The sequence below is a fragment of the Salvia miltiorrhiza genome, chromosome 7 (assembly GCF_028751815.1).
Source record: "Salvia miltiorrhiza cultivar Shanhuang (shh) chromosome 7, IMPLAD_Smil_shh, whole genome shotgun sequence".
NCBI lineage: Eukaryota > Viridiplantae > Streptophyta > Magnoliopsida > Lamiales > Lamiaceae > Salvia > Salvia miltiorrhiza.
The window spans coordinates 30312730-30329289 of NC_080393.1; the positions used below are offsets into that span (position 1 = coordinate 30312730).

Here is a 16560-nt window from a genome sequence, read left to right on the forward strand (position 1 = left end):
TTATTTTACAGCTTTTCTGAGTCTGAAAATGATAGGAAAAACCCCAGTGATTAATGCCGTTATTATTATAACCACAACATAAAACAATAAGTATGCGTAGAGAGAGAAAGTTGACTAAATGTGTGTTGGAAGTGATTGCCTTTTCACTTAAATATTAAAACGCCTCGTACACACAGCACCATCGCAGCTCGCCTTCTCTCTCTCTAGAACTCTCGTCCGAGGATGCGTTTGTCTCTATCTACCTATGATTTTATAGGGGTTATTGTATTTATGCGTATGTGATGCTGTGTCGTGCACCGGGCTGAGATTTCGCCACCATTTTTTTTTTCGCTTCTACATATAATGAAAAAGGGTAATCCTCTATGTTTTTGTTCTTTGCGGAGTTGAGGCAGAATTTGAGGTTTCCTGAAAAGTGTTTTTCAGCTGTATTGCGTGCTAAAATTGCGTATTCGTAATTTTGGGTTTAGATCGTATTTCTTAATCTTTTCGTGATGTCTTTGTTTACTGTTTTTGCTCTGATTTAGGCTGTTATGATTGTCTCTTTTCGTACCTTTTTCTATCGATTTTTTTGCTTTCCTCTCTCAATTATTGACCATGGTTCTGGAATGGTGCAGTGAAAGGGGATTTTGGCAGTCTTTTTGTGAATAAATATAAGGGGGTCGTCGATCAAACAGGTATTTGAGTATTTCCTATCGTTCTCTCTTTTTTTTTCCCTTTTGACTGTTTTGAGATTTCGGCAATCACATAAAATCTAGCCTCTCAAATTTTAGGATTTTTTTAAGAGTTTGGGAAATATTTTTGAACGCAAGTGGGAGAGGTTTGGGAGATTTGGTTTGTTTAGATCTGAATGAGGGAGAATGTGTCATAGAGAGGAGCCGGCAAATGATGTAGTTGGGCCTGGGGTTTTTGACTTTGAAGCAAGAAATATAGATTAAAAAAAGTGAGTGTATTTTAGCTGTTAAAGGTTTGTTGCAATGTTTGAAAAAGTGGGCGACTTTATCTTGTCCTCTTCTTCACCTTTAGACAAAGGGAAGATTCCAAAGCTTAAGTCTACTGTCTGTGCCCAAACTTTTTATAGGTTATTTAGTTTTTTGTGTCAAAGAAATTTGCTAAATATTCCATAATTGCTGTTTCTTTTGTTTATTTCTTCTAATCTAAAATATGTACGACGCCGGAGCTTTTGCATTTCCGATTAAAACTTAAAAAGATACTATCCCATAACAGACCCGGTTTAATTGGTGAAGACATACAGCCTTGCACCCATGTCTGGATATCAATAAAATGTTGTTCATCTGCAAAAGCAAAGGTGAGGTAATCAGTTTGAGGATTTTTAGGTCTTCCTCTATTTTATTTTGTTCTCTTAGGAGCAATCAAAGCCAGGAACAGGAAGCATCTATTGTTTATGAAATCTAAATTGTTCTTCAATGGTTGCTCTAGGATTGTCTGGGTGCAACTTTTATTTGCATTTTTGCATACATATGATGCTTCAGATTGTTCTAGTAACTGATAAGTTTATGAATAAGCTAAAGCAGTCGTTATTGGTTGGATAGCATTTGACATCCAGGACTCTAGTTTGGAACTGGATTTTACGAACCCAGAATTAAATAAAAGGCCTTTGATAGAGTTATAATTAGTAGAAGGTCCTTGTTTCTCTTGATGAGAATAAGGCCGGTCCAGTTCAATATTTAATGTTCCTTTTTCCTTTTTCTTGTTTTAGGATTGACTAACTGTGATCATAGATATTTGTTTTGTTCACTAAACTTTTTAACTGGTTTGTAAAGCTTATCTATTATATTATGCTGGTGGCTGTGTTTTCTGCATCCCGTCATCTTTACTGATTCAGTTTTGTATTATCTTACGAATTTGACTATCTCTCAATTATTATAGTCTCATAATTTCAAACAAAAAGCTGTCCAAAGTTGTAATGCATTAACAATTTTTCTTAACTTTTTCCAAATGCATTTGGCAGCATCTTTGACCTGCTGAAGAATCATGACCATGAAGGAAAATTGGAAAGAAACCACCTTTGATTCAAGATGTTTAGAGAGGGAGACTGATGCCCTAGCATTCGGGAGTAAAGAAAGATACGCGCTAAATGATTCTAAAATGGATGCCAATCTTACAGAAATAGAGGCAAAAGATAGAGATGACTGTTCAAACTTTAAAGTTGCGGATGACTCTTCTATTAATGATGAAAATGGAACGATGGCTTCTCCTTGGAAGGAAGGTCAAAATGGACTCTCACATCATCAAATCATAGATAATGGAACAATAGATTTTCCTAGAAAGGAAAGTAAAGATGGACAAGCACATCATGTAAGCAGTTGGGATAAGGATGCAGATTCATTGTCTTCTGACTCGTTTGATATGGAGAAAGAGCAGGGAAGTCCAGAGCGTAAAAGTTTTGACACAGTTGAAGAGTTAGCAGATTGTAATGGAAGTGTTCCCAGAGATTCTAATTCTCCATTGTTTACAGATAAGAGTGTATTGGAATGTCGTCTTCCAGAGTTGGAGGTTTGCTATAGAGAGATTGATTGTCAAATTTTGAAGGATATCTGTGTCGATGAAGGTAGGCCTGAGGAAGATGCAAACGAGATAGAAAGTTCCATATTTCCCCTGCCTCCTAATGACAATGATGGTCTTGAGGCTAAGGAAGATTCCTCAATGGATGCCGATAGCTTTACTGCTGATCAATGTGGGAGCAAAGAAGAAAATGATGGCAAAAAACTGATCTCTATGGAAAAGACTGATTCTTGCCTAGAGAACGCAGTGGAGACAAGTGAAGCATGCTCTGATGGAGCTGGCAGGGCTGAGACTAATTCTTCAGATGACTCCCTTGCAGATAGGAAACTTCCAGACGAAGATATTGGTACTCTGCCTGACCAGGTTTTTGTTCCCAACTTTGCTTCACCCACCATTTTCATACCAGCTGATTGGTTGCTCTGAGCTTCACTGTACAACACCAATTTGTGTTATATCGTATTTCTTCCTAGTAGCCTGCTTTGCTATCTGTAGCATGAACTACTCTAGATTGCTATACAATCTTGTGATGCTTTCTTATTCCTGAAGTTGATTCATGTTGCTATTCTATCCCTGATAGGTTCTTGATCAAGTAGCAGTTCTTCAAACTCCTGCTGCGTCATCAGCTGAAGCAGGAGGCACAAGGAAAGATGTTCAAGCTACCTGTCTAGCATACAATAGCAAGATTGAAAATGGAACCATTATTTTCAACTTCAGCTCCCCTGATGGGGTGGTAGTTGGCAACGGCATGCCTGAAGATGTGAAGGAACAGTCTGCTGAGTCGGGGGATGCACACAAGGATGTAAATGCCGAAATTCTTCCAGCTTCCATGGAAGCAAAAGTTCAGTGTGCAAGCAACGGAGAAGATGATTCCCACCAGCAATCCCTGGTAAGCAATGAAGGGAATTCTGATGGTGGGTCAACTATAAGCGAAGGATCCCCTGAACATAAACAAGCAAATTCTGATGATATTTCCATGGATGATAGCCCATTTAAGTCTCCTAGCAACACGGGCCCAGTTGCCACAAATGATGCACAGGCTTCTCAGGCAAATTGTCCAAACCCCGACAAAAGGGAATCCGGAGATGTTCCAGTTGCTAACCAGTTACAACATGATATGGGCGAGACGAGCTTCTCTGCAGCTAGCATGATCACTTATTCTGGGCCAATAGCCTATTCTGGGAGTCTCTCTCATCGGTCTGATGGCAGCACAACAAGCGGGAAATCATTTGCTTTCCCAGTGTAAACATTCTCACCTTACCAGATTTGATCTCTCGTTCTTGTTTCAATACTAGTGATCTCATTAGTCACGTCTTATTTCCTCGTTGCAGATTACAGTCCGAGTGGAATAGCAGTCCAGTTCGAATGGCGAAAGCGGATAGGAGAGATTTTAGGAAACACAAGGGCTGGAGATCAGGTCTTCTCTGCTGTAGATTCTAAGTGCTTCTGTGATAGGTTATTAGTGAACAAATATACGTCTGAAAATTTCAGAAATGGAGTATTGTAAGTATGTGAGTCGATATTTATACGACAGGTTTTTGATTGTCACAGCTGCTGCCATATGATATCCACTGTTACATGCGCAGGGCTTAAACCTTTTCTTTCATTCTTTCCCCTCCTTGTTAATTCATGTGTTTATATCGTTTGCATAGTGGAAATTATGGTAATGGGCCACGGGCTTTGCTAATGAAGAAATCCCGCTCCTCAGTCATTTGGGCTTTGCAGAAGGGGAAAGCCCAATTTTTTCTTGTTTTATATCACATTTGTTTGTTTTTGTTCTTTTTGCAAATAATTTGAACACAACTGTTTTAGCACACTCCTTAATTATGAGAACATTTAATGTTGCAATTATGCTTGAAGAGACCAAAATATTTCGGAGAACTTTTAATTCATTAATGAACCAAATAGATATCTCTCTTCCAAGATGTCATTAATTCATGTTTCACTAGAGCATGTGCATGTTGATTAACTTCTTCTCATATTTATTTTACATAAAAAAATTGATCAAATTAAGTAGAAAGATCCAAAAAAGAATATTAATCAAGTTAGTTGGGACAGATGGAATATTTTGTTTGAATATTAGGTTGTATTTATTTCAGTCTAGTTTGTAATAGCATTATTATTACTCCCTCTATCCCAACGAAGTTGAGGCGTTTATCTTAGACAAGAGATTTAAAGAACTAGTGTTTAGTGAAAAAGTGAAATGAAAAAGTAAAATGAAAGTGAGAGTTCTAATGTATTTAAGAAAAATAAGGTGTAATTAGTAGTTTTACTTTATTCTAAGAAGGGAAACGGCTCAATTTCGTTGACATAAATATATCTTTTATATCTATGAAAAAAAGATGATATTATAATTATATTTGGTAAAATCAAAATCTTCAAACTGTATCCTGCTTCACTGTTATATACGGTTGCTTGAGCTGTTGCCCGTGTACGCAAAAAAATAAATTATTTATTTTATATGTCTATCTTCCGCATTTCACATGCAAATCATATAATTCTATATATGTGATCATTCTTGCACTCATGAGTTGATATGCATCAATTGAGTTCAATTAATTTTTGTAGCCCACCCTACTCTTAACATAGATTTTATATTAGTATATGATATGCTTTTCAGACAATACTACCCCCAACCCCACGGTGTAAAAGTGACTCTATCCTAAGTTACTTCTGCACAACTTTTCTTTATTAATCCATAGCCGACTTAATTGATTCACTGATCCTAATCAAGAAATTACGTTTCATATAATGAGAATATGCACTTATAATGAGAAGATACACTTATATTGTTATATTGTCTTAGTATTTTAAAAATATAAATTTTTATTATTTTTTGTAATTTTAAACTATATTGTTCTTAATTTGGGCGAATGGAAGCGGATTGAGTGCGGGTTCGGGTGGTACATTTGACACTAATATTATAATTTGTGTCAAAAGTACTAAATTACTTAGAACAAAAAAATATCAAGTAATTTGCTACTTTTGGTACTAATATTGTCATTTGTGCCAAAAGTATCAAATTACTTGATTTTTTAATTTTTTTTTTGTTGGTACTTTGGGTACTAATATTCTCATTTGCTCTAAGTAATTTAGTACATTTGGCACAAATTATAACATTAGTGTGGAAAGTACCAAATTACTTAGTATTTTTTTGTTTTGTAATTTTCTATTGGTACCTTTGGCAGAAATTAATAATTATAACATTAGTGCCAAAAGTACCACCCGAACCCGCACGTCCAATTCGATTCGATCCGTCCAAATTAAGGACAATACAGTCCGAAATGTAAAAAATGACCAAAATTTGTGTTTTTAAGATAGATAGACAAATATTGAGTTTCATTTCTCAATATGGCTATATAAAAAATTGACTCTAATATAATATTCTTTTCCAATCTGCACTTATTTTCGGTCATTTCAGCTGATTTGATTTGACTTATTTCATTTTTTGATAATCATTTTACACTGTAATAAAGATGAGCCAAACTTTTATATTACAATCTTATATACTATTATTAATTAGCCGTGCTAAAAAGAAATAAATCAAATCGACTAAGACAAAGAAAGTTATAGTATGCATACAAAACCGGGCGAGATAGAAGTGATACTAAACGAAGAGACCCAAAGGAAGCAAAAAATGAATCTTAGGTTAATTCGGATTATCTTAGCTAGATGTGAGCTTTCTTGGCAGTGGAAGTTTAGAATCTTCAATGCCAGTCTGAGTCAGCCCAGGATTTTCTTGTTGCAGAGAGTTCGCTTTCAACTCCTAAATTGCCTTGTTTCTTCGTTAGGGGTTAGTCAGATCAGAGGGTAAACAAAAGGAAAGAATATATAATGTTTTTGACTGCACGTACTATATAATTAAATCATCAATATTCTTACTATTTTATATTAAACATTGTAAATATTTTTCTCAAATTAATAAAATCCCCGTGAGAGCCCATTGGGATAATATTCAAACAGAGATCCTACGTATACCCTCAAATTAATCTCAATTTAACACTGTGGAAAAGTGCAATATGAAAAAGTAAATAACTAGATTTATGTGTGATTTTTGTTGTCATTAATAATGACTGCAACGAACTAAGATTTGTGGTGAGTTGCTTGTTACTTGAAGAAACGTGTATAGTCAACAAAAATAAACACTATTGGTGGAATATATGGTATATAGGAGTAGGTGACAAGAATTCAACCCAAATTGTGTGAATAAGGTTCAATTCCTAAACATTAAAAAATAGGGTTTCTGTGTAGTTGTTTTGGAACTCTGAATTTTGTGCTCTGTGTATGTTCTTGATACCCGTGTCTTTACCTCTCTCTCTCTCTCTCTGCTATAAATCCCAAGTTTCAGAAAGCAAAAACTGGAAAACAACTCAACTAAAAACCTTGTTGAATCCCGAGCTAGTCTTACTTATGGAATTGCTAACCCTAATGGTTTCATTACTACTAGCCATCTCATTTCTGTTATCACCCTGTGCTTCCGACCACCTCAATCTCAACAAACCTATTCAACAAGGTAATATTTCACACGTACACCTTTTTTGCTTACATCAATCTCATTATATCAATATTCTTGGGAATTATATATGCAGGTGATCATGCAAAGTTTGCTCCCATCAATCTCAATCACCAAACAGTTAGTACTTATTTTTCTTAATACATCAGTTTTCTCTCTCTGTTACATATTTTTCACTTGGAGTTTTACCTGCTAATTTGAGCTGTATCAATCCGATCAGATGAAGAGCTCTGCTGAGGAAGAAACCCTACAAGCCTCATCAGGTATCTTAGCTATTTTGAAAATTTTAGAGAAAAATAATGTGATATATATAAACTATCTGCGCAGTGATCATTATATTTCTTGAGATGATTAACTAACATATTCTATATATGCATGGAAGTTTTCATTTTGAGGTTTTTGCACCATTTGTGTGATCAAATATAGACAAGCATCATCAGGTAGTTAGAACAACTAATGTTTTGAAATTTTTGAGATATATTAAGTAATATTATGCATGAAGGATGTGTATTAATTAATTACAAATGGCAAGCATGTGACATGATCTATTTTAATTTGCCAATTTAATTAGTTAGTGGATATGATCATATGTTTAATTTATTCAAACGGGATATATTTGCCAATTTAATTTTGTAATGAACCGGATGATGATCGTGTTTAATCAAATTCAAACTCAAATAATTACTTAATTATAAAACAAGTTGATGATGGAGCTAGCGTCACACGCTTATATACTACAATTGCATCAGTACAAACAGCAAACGAGGATCAATTAATGTTTAGATAATCCATCCCATTATTCAATTCACACATGATTTGTGTGTCTTATATAGATATTTATTATTTTTATGTGTAACATGTCCAGGTACCAAACAACATGAAAAAGAAGAAAATGTGATGAATGCAGCAGAAAAAGAAGAAGGCCCCAACAAATCGGAATATTTTACAATGGACTATGGGTGGGTCAAAAGAAGACGTCCCATACATAACAAGCAAATCCCCTTTGTTCCATAAAACATGGATTAGTTTTTGCTACAATTAGGGGGGCATTTGAGCCAATTTTGATGATATAGTTACAAATTTTGAACACAATTTTTTTTAAAAGGATTGATTTGGAGTTTTTGTATTTTATATTTAAATATGATTATAGGTTCCGTGTATGATTATTGATTAAGTATTAGGGAAGAGAATGGAGGATTTTGTCCGCCTTTGTCGTTTTAGTTTTATGGCCGACAATTTTGTAACAAATTTTGGTGTAATAAATCTAGGAGTTTGCCATCAAAAAAAATAAAATAAAAAAATCTAGAAGTTTATTATCACTTTGTTTCTATATATGTTCAAATTTCTTTAGTTTTTCTGTCTCGTTTTCGGTGTGGTCAAACTTAAGGGATCTAATAAGTAATAAGCCCTGACATTAATATATATTATATATATATAATCCGGTAGATAATCTTCTTTAGGTAATTTTGGTAATATATACAGCCTTCGATCATGAAAAAACTAAAAAAATTTCTCCTTTAAAATGTTCATAATAAAAATTTCTACCTAAAATTAAAACATCTTTTCACAATTTTCAATATACTCAACAACATTTTCTCCACTTTCAATATACTCGACAATTTTTTTCTTAAAATTTGTGTCACTCCCTCCTAAAAAGTTCTTTCATAAACAGATGGAGTATATCATAATTCAGATTACATTAAAACGCGACACATAATAAAGTTTTTCAATAAATAAAGTGCAGATGGCATAATTGTAATATAGGAAGAGATAATTTTTAGAAAAAAAAACACAAAAAGGTATTATTAAATTCACGTGAATCTCATACTTATGCACCTTTTATGTTTAATGTTATATATTTTTGTGTTTAATGTTATACACTTTTGTGTTCAAATAAATTTACAGAAGAAATATATTAATTTTTTAAGATGATATTTGACATATATGTCATTCTTATTGTCATTGTACATAATCACACATGATATTTTCATCTTATATGACTCTTTATTAAACTCTTTCGAAATCATTGAATCATTTTCTACACTTGAGATTTTCTCTCACTTCTTTCTTTCTTTCTTTCTATTCTGAAGAGTAATTAGGGCTACGATTCGATGCTCGAATCGAACAATTTCAATTTTTAATTATTCTCGAAAACAAAAGATTATTCTCCTTAGAAACATATATGCATAATAAGAAAAGAAATATTTTTCGATCAATTTCCTCAAAAGATATGGATATAACATGATTTAATGACAAAATTTTGTAAAATTATGAAGAGACCATTTTAAGATAACCATTTTTCCCCATGCATTAAAGAGGGCCAATAATAGTTCCTCATATACTCTGGTCATGGCTCCAACTCCCAATCTAATTAATTTTTTTTTGTGGGTGGGGGAGAGAAGTGTCTTATCAATTGACATGTGCCTTGTTTTTTCCACTTGAGGATAACTTATAAAAAGTTGAATTATATATGTACTTTTGTGTTCATTTTCAGATATCTTATATTTTTAAAAAATTGATATATGCACTTTTGTGTTTATCATTATATATTTTTATGTTTAATATTATGCATTTTTGTGTATAGGTTTAAGCGCATAAAATATGGATGTATTCGAACTTCATGTTGAAATCCCATTAAAATCGGAAGAGCTATGTTCTAGATTAGCTATAATTTTTTTAAATTATCCATATACTTTTATGTTTAACATTATGCATCCTAAAAACACGTTAAACATATAAAAAATGCAAAAGATTCTCATTCGTCAGATATTCATGGGATAATTATACCTTTACCTTAATTTTTTTTAATATGAAAATTCTCATAGATCAATTTTTTTACAGATGTGTGGATGAGATTATGATCTATATACTATTTAAAGCTGAGATATTTATATAAATTGATCCCTACACACACACTCATGTATATAAACTGATCCCTACACACACACACATGTGTGTATATATATATATATATATATATATATATATATATAGGGTTGCATTCCATGACAACCACTATTTTAGATGGAGAATAAAGACCAATCTTGGTCCATTGATATTAATCAAATCAACGATCCACGTTGATTTGAGATTTATGATTTCTTTGAATTTAATAATGATTTGTATGAATTATATTCATCGAAAAGGGTAACAATGTAAAATTCAAAATCAGCGATCTCTCTTCTACAGCAAATCCCGTGTAATCCGAAATTTCCATTTCGGCGCTAAAATTCTGTTCCGATAGAATGGCGATTATGTTTTCCATTTCAACAAATATTTTCGTAGCAGAAAGATTTCCTGAAACATTCTTACTTCGTTGTTTTCATATTCATCGGTTGAAAGGTAATTTTTTCTGGGCATTTTGCAGTCTCTCGATATCAACGAAGACGGTGAATCTGATAGCTGATTCTAGGTAAATATAATTTAAAGATTTGGTGAACTGAATTATCAAAGTTTGTTTTTTGTGGTTTTTGTATTTGATTTTTGATTTTAATTTTATGATTTGTTGAATTTGGTTGATTACTCATTCGGTAAATCTAATTTCATGATTTGGTGAATTTGATTGATTGCTCATTCGAATATCTGTTGAATTGTAAACATATACTTCATTCGAATATCTGGTGAATTTTTTGATCTGGTGAATTTGGTTGATTGCTCATTCGAATATCTGTCGAACATCTGTTGAATTGGTAAATTTAAGGTTTTCTGTCCCTTCATTCGAATTTGGCTGAATATCTGTTCAATTGTAAACAAGACATGTTCTTTTTCTTGGGAACTTTTGTTTTATGAATTGTAAAGAAGAATAAGAAATATTTTCAGATAGTGTTTCATATCTCAGCAGTTCTTCATATATCTCTGTAATCTGAATACATATTCTTTGTTTTAGATGTGGAATCGTCTCCTGGCAATGATGTCATTGTACCAGGTAAATTATCGAATTGTTGTATATATAATTGAATGTTAGTATTAATGAAACAGTTTTTGATATATTCAGATTCAACAAGTGATTCTTCTATTTCACCAGATAAGAAACGAACGAAATTTGTTTCCCATCATCATTCTAGATTAATGAAAGGTTGGCTGTATACTTATCGTTTTTTGTTAACTCAGTAAAAGTGTGATCTATATCAAAGCATAATCATTGTATGTTTTATGTATAAATAGGTAAACAACAAGTACCTATACGTGCCGCCAGTCGTATGTTTTATGTATAAATAGCTGGTTCATCACAAAAACCAGTTCGTTTCTTTGCCTTTACAGACATATATGTAAGTATTCATAGTTAAAACAACATTTATTTGGCTTGGATGTGGATGGATGATTTTTTTTGGTTTTCTTTATATTGAGTGACAGATTGATTGCATATCCTAGCCTGGAATGACTTATGTTTCACGGCGGAAATTATTTTTCGATGGGATGGATCGTGAGCTTCGCTTGTATCAAACCAATTCACTTGGCTCTATTGATATGGTAATGATATGTAAGAACAATTTACGTTATTTTGTTATCAATTCTCAAATTTGTTTATTTGCTTCCCAGTTCTTTTTCCCGGTGTTTCCCGACAACCAGCCATATGTTCTATGTTTTGACCTTCCGAAAGAGGCGATTTTCATCATAGACACATCTGTGGAAGTGAACAAACACCCCGTTGGTTCCAACTACAACGACTTGTGTCATATCCTTGTAAGTTTTCAGAATTGGGCCGTTCAATAAATTGTTCGATAAATATTGTTTTTCAATACATTGTTAATTTAATTTCAGCGGTCCTTATTGGCGGAGTTTTTGAACAACAACCATGAACATTCAAGTTCAGCATCTGTTTCAAAATCAGTTATAGAAGTTTAAAATCTCAGTTCTACAGTCCGTATAAAATCAGTAGATGTTGGGTTGTATGTGTAGTGACCCGCTCTTTTATATATTTTAAATCCAGTAATGAGTGTTTATTTTATTCATCAGCGAATGAAAACGGTTATTATCCTGATATGAATTCAGCTTATGATCCTGAATTCATATTATTAAAGCAGTCAATGATATTATTTCAGAGTTATAACTGACTTAGCAAAGTCACGTTATTTATTTAAGCGAGATGGAATTTGATTTTATTTTTACTCAGGTCGTGAATTAATTCCGACTCAATAAGTTAATTAAATCTGCGGATTTAATTTAGATATCAGATCAATGAACGAATTAAATCTACGGATTTAATTTAGATTCATTTCATAACTTATCGTTTTTAGTAAGATATCACATGTCGAAATCGAGATTTATGTAAATACAGTATCAAGCAGAATCGAAGCCAGTATTTTATTACAGTTACAGAATCACGGAGATAGAGAAAATACATCAATAATTCTCCTCTACATTTTTTTTCTTTCTTTTTCTTCTCTTTTTCTTTCCACTACATCTTGTCAAACACTACATTTTGTCAAGCATTACAATTTGTCGACCCACTACAACAACTTCTCCACCACCCTCAAGTATAGCCACTATCTCCAATCCTTTAACAATTCAGCAGTAACCTTCCTCCATTCACCTCCATTCTACACTAAGAAATGCGCCGAAGAGTAAAGAGAAACTCCATCCAGTGTCCTGCCAACTTCAAGGTAAGCTTTGGCTTAAACTTCTCCATCTTCTTCCATGATTTTACCTGCATTCATTAAGCAACAACAAATACTACCATTTTCAGTTTCAAGCATTTGTTACTCCAGTTAACAATGGAAGAAGTAAAATAAACCATCAGTTCATTTCCCTGCCAAAACTTCAAGAAGTTCCAGTTCATTTAACACCACAGCAGCCAACCAACATCAATTACAAGGTATATACTAAGCTCAACTTATTCGATCCATTTCGCATCAACCATCAAGCATGATCAGTTTCGAATTACAGAGGGATATAGTAAATCACATATGCATAATCATGTTCCACCAATATATCTGACAGTCCACGTTATGTATAGAAAGACTTGTGCTTTTCATCCTACTGCACTCTAGAACAACAAAAGCTTGAGAACCTCTGCCTTTAACAAAATAGAAACTAGAACAGAAGGATTTAGGACTTAGCTTTAAGATATAGTGCCGGCTGCCTGTTCGGACGAGCCCAAAGCAACGACGAACCTCTGCTGCCGTGATGGAGTTCGAAAACGAAGACGACGAACTCTCGTTGTCTCCTCTGTTTCAGTGTATAACAGCAACAACGGCAGATGAGACCGGTGGCCGACGACGTCTGACTCATCGGAAAAGGAGTGGCCGACTACCCTGCTTTGAATCGGGAAGATGGACGGCGATTGTAAATCGCCGGATTTACAGACGCAACGGCGTCGAACCAGGGCGGTGACCCGGGATTTCAGAAGCGGCGCCTACGGTCGCCTCGACCTCGCTGGATTCAAGAGCAGCGGCGAACCCGGGGCCGCAGATTCAGTTTTAAAAGAGGGGGCACGAACGGCGTTGTCCTCGCCAATTTTTAGGGGAACCTCTGAGTCGCGGCGGCACTGGAGAACTCAGCGGTGGCCGCACCAGGAGCTCACGGTAGAGACGAAGATAGAAACGGCCACGACCGGCGCCGATTGTTTCGCCGGATTCCAGATGGAGGTGCGACAGCGGCGATTTGAGAAAGGAATGAATTAGGGCTCGGTTTCTAATTTCGATTGGGCATGCTTGAGTCTGATTTGAGTAGAGAGAAGGCAGAGATGGACGTGAGGGAGGAGGTTCGACCGCCGTTCGCCGGGAATTGCAGCGGCGACAGCGGCGATTGCGATGTCAGGAAGGAACTAGGGCACGCCCTCTCACCTCGGATGAACTGCCAGCAAGAGAGAAGATACGGAGAGAGAGACGGGTGCGGTCGCGCCGGACCTAAACTCGGCGATAGCCGACGCCGGCCGGAGACGGAGGCGGCAGAATTCGAGAGGGAGGAGAGAGGCGTGTTCTGATTTTTTTTGAAGAGAGGGAGAGTATCGGCTCCAACAGAGAGAGAAGAAGAATTGGGCCTCTAATTTCTTTTGGGCCGAATTTTGAGCTTGGGCTTTGTTTAATTTGGTTTGGGCCATTGCATTTAATTACTTTGGGCTTGATCTATTTAATTGTTTTGGGCTTCCCTTATAATTCGAATTGGGCTGCTCCTTATTTTCTTGATGGGCCGATATTTAGGCTGAGTTTATTAAAGAATGGGCTGAATTTATTCCTTTTAAGTGAACTGGATCCATGGGCTCCTCCCTATTCATTTTTAATTGGGCTTTCTTGATTTTAAATTATGAATTGGGCCTCTGAATTTATTTATATGGGCCGATTTTAATTACTGATTGGGCCTCTGATTTTATTTATATGGGCCGATTTTATTTACTGATTGGGCCTCTGAATTTATTTATTTTACTCAGATGGGCTTTTATTACATTATTTCATTGGGCTGAATTTATTTAAATTGAAGCCCATCTATTTTATTGGGCTGTTATATTATCTTCGTTGGGCCTCGTTTGATTTATTTAATTGAGCCCAGCTAATCAAATTATTTATTTATTGGGCCAAGATTTATTTAATTACTTGAGCCGATGAATTATTTCAATTGGGCCTCTCATGTTAATTATTCAAGCCCACTTCTACTTAATTAATTATTAGGCTGCCTTATGTTGAGCCTTTTAATTATTTGAAATTATATTATTATTTCCATTCATATTTGATAAGCCCGATAAATTCCTACGAGGTTATGTAATGAATAAGCCGAGTTAGTTCCTTTCTATCTACCACATAGAGCGGGATTATTTAATCAGTGGAGTATAACATCCTGAAGAGAATAGATTAATTTTAGTTAATTATCCGGCTTCATGAGACGAGACTTAGCTTTTGTTTAAATCTGATAGCCTGGATTAACAATAGAAATTCCCTGATTATTATCTCAGAATAATAGTTCATGCATACGAGATTCATGCATAGTTAAATTACGCATTCTCATTTAATTGAGAATTTTCCCTCGATTTAAAGTCTTACGTTATTTTCTCGGATTAAAGGTCGAGCGCAAGAATAAGAGCTCGTCAAGGAGTCACTAATCTGTAGCAAAGCTTTGCTATCAGGTGGGCATTACTTTCATATATATCAAATAAGTTTAAATGTTACGTTCAAGCAAGTTATTTCATGACTAAATTAATTGAAGTTATTTCAAATATTGTCTTGCCATAAAATGTTTCAATTTCAGTATGATATCTATCTGATGTGGCTTTTATCATGTAATCGAATTCGGGTCTTGAGCAGTTGATAGCTATCCTGCCAGGGCTAGTGTACACCAGTGGCCGTGAGTCATCTAGCGGGTTGGCCGGTCAAGTGACCGTGAGAGGTGGCCACCTCTCCGGCACAAAGTTCCAGATATGATAGATTACAAGAGAACTTAGACTGCAGTCGAACTTTAAGAATCACAAATGAATTTAGTAAGCTTGGGCCTTTTAGCGAAAAACTCCCTTGCTGTACTGTTTATTATGGCATGACAATTTACAGTTTTGAAGCATGTATTTTATACTTAGGCATACGTGTCCACTGAGTACTTTTGTACTCAAGCCCTGCATATATTTCTAAATGTGCAGGTTGAGCAGCTGCCGATGGTGATGAAGTGACGAGCAGGATTCTTTTGTCTTATTATGTATTAATGAACTCTAGGGTTACATGTCTTCATACATGTAATCAGAATCATATTCCGCTGCGTACTCAGAAGTTTTATGTTTATTTGGCTAAGTCAGAGATATCTGAACTTACTAGTTATTTGAGTCTATACGACTAAACTTATGTTATATTATAAATATTCCTTTTGTTAAATGATGAAATGCGATCCTTCCTTATTTAATTATTCCCTTTCTACCCCGCTCCTAATATCCCTCCATTAGTCACGGTTTCCCCGGCTTAATTATCCTTAATTAGGTCCGGTCGTGACAGAGTGATGAGGCATATGGAGACGTTCGAGGGAGATACCTCTGTGAATTGGAATACTGGATTAATGAAGGCAACACAACATCAACTAGGATTGCTGAGGCTGCGATATTGTGCAACAATTGTTTCATGGGAGAAGAACAAGTACAAAGATGAGATTTTGATAGAGTCATCTACGAAATATGAGGCTGAACTTTCAGAGAATGCGTCAAAATTTGATGGAGTTTTTACAGGATGAGACATTGTTTTTAGGTGAGATATTAGTTTTGTTAACATATTTTAGATACATGAGACATTATTTTTAGGTGAGATATTAGTTTTGTTTTTTAATTGTTTCTTTGCTATGTTTTTCAAACTTATGTTGACGGATTTACATTCTATCATATTGTTGTCTGATGAACAATGAAATGAACGTATTGTTTAATTAAATAGATTAATAATAGCTTAGCTTTTCATGTGAGTTTGGCTACTTATTAAATATTTACCTTCGATAGATAACCATGTATTAAATAGATTAATAATTTACATGAACATTTGTTTGGAGGTATTGAACATTGCGATATTGTAATTCAGAGAAAGGAATATTGCATATCAAATTTGATACTCAGCATGAGAGAGAAAGTC

General features: G+C 34.7%; 3 protein-coding genes across 4 annotated transcripts in view; all 3 read left to right on the plus strand.

Annotated features, from left to right (window-relative positions):
- Positions 1 to 15856, plus strand: part of LOC130995955 (D-aminoacyl-tRNA deacylase) — a 49987-nt gene extending 34131 nt beyond the window's left edge. The window contains exon 9 of the mRNA XM_057921482.1: positions 15843 to 15856. The gene's annotated coding sequence lies outside the window, so the exon portion shown is untranslated. The remainder of the gene's footprint in view (positions 1 to 15842) is intronic.
- Positions 68 to 4126, plus strand: LOC130995938 (uncharacterized). 2 transcript variants are annotated; one of them, XM_057921447.1, is made up of 6 exons: positions 86 to 352; positions 615 to 674; positions 1225 to 1306; positions 1970 to 2886; positions 3101 to 3762; positions 3852 to 4126. In XM_057921447.1, exons 4-6 carry the CDS (start codon positions 1993 to 1995, stop codon positions 3958 to 3960), a joined length of 1665 nt encoding a protein of 554 aa, XP_057777430.1. In that variant the 5' UTR covers positions 86 to 352; positions 615 to 674; positions 1225 to 1306; positions 1970 to 1992; the 3' UTR covers positions 3961 to 4126. The 2 variants fall into 2 exon arrangements, with proteins under 2 accessions (XP_057777427.1, XP_057777430.1); XM_057921444.1 differs by lacking the exon at positions 1225 to 1306 and having other exon boundaries at positions 68 to 352.
- Positions 6756 to 8243, plus strand: LOC130995989 (protein GOLVEN 6-like). Its single transcript, XM_057921522.1, has 4 exons — positions 6756 to 7033; positions 7110 to 7153; positions 7254 to 7296; positions 7899 to 8243. Exons 1-4 carry the CDS (start codon positions 6805 to 6807, stop codon positions 8045 to 8047), a joined length of 465 nt encoding a protein of 154 aa, XP_057777505.1. The 5' UTR covers positions 6756 to 6804; the 3' UTR covers positions 8048 to 8243.
- Positions 15857 to 16560: the final 704 nt, after the last annotated feature.

Coding starts and splice junctions, on each gene's coding strand:
- LOC130995989 (XM_057921522.1), top strand. CDS start 6,805: ATGTTCTTGATACCCGTGTCTTTACCTCTCTCTCTCTCTCTCTGCTAT. Junction 7,034..7,109: donor CAACAAACCTATTCAACAAG/GTAATATTTCAC, acceptor TTATATATGCAG/GTGATCATGCAAAGTTTGCT. Junction 7,297..7,898: donor AACCCTACAAGCCTCATCAG/GTATCTTAGCTA, acceptor TAACATGTCCAG/GTACCAAACAACATGAAAAA.
- LOC130995938 (XM_057921444.1), top strand. CDS start 1,993: ATGACCATGAAGGAAAATTGGAAAGAAACCACCTTTGATTCAAGATGT. Junction 2,887..3,100: donor TTGGTACTCTGCCTGACCAG/GTTTTTGTTCCC, acceptor TATCCCTGATAG/GTTCTTGATCAAGTAGCAGT. Junction 3,763..3,851: donor AAATCATTTGCTTTCCCAGT/GTAAACATTCTC, acceptor TCCTCGTTGCAG/ATTACAGTCCGAGTGGAATA.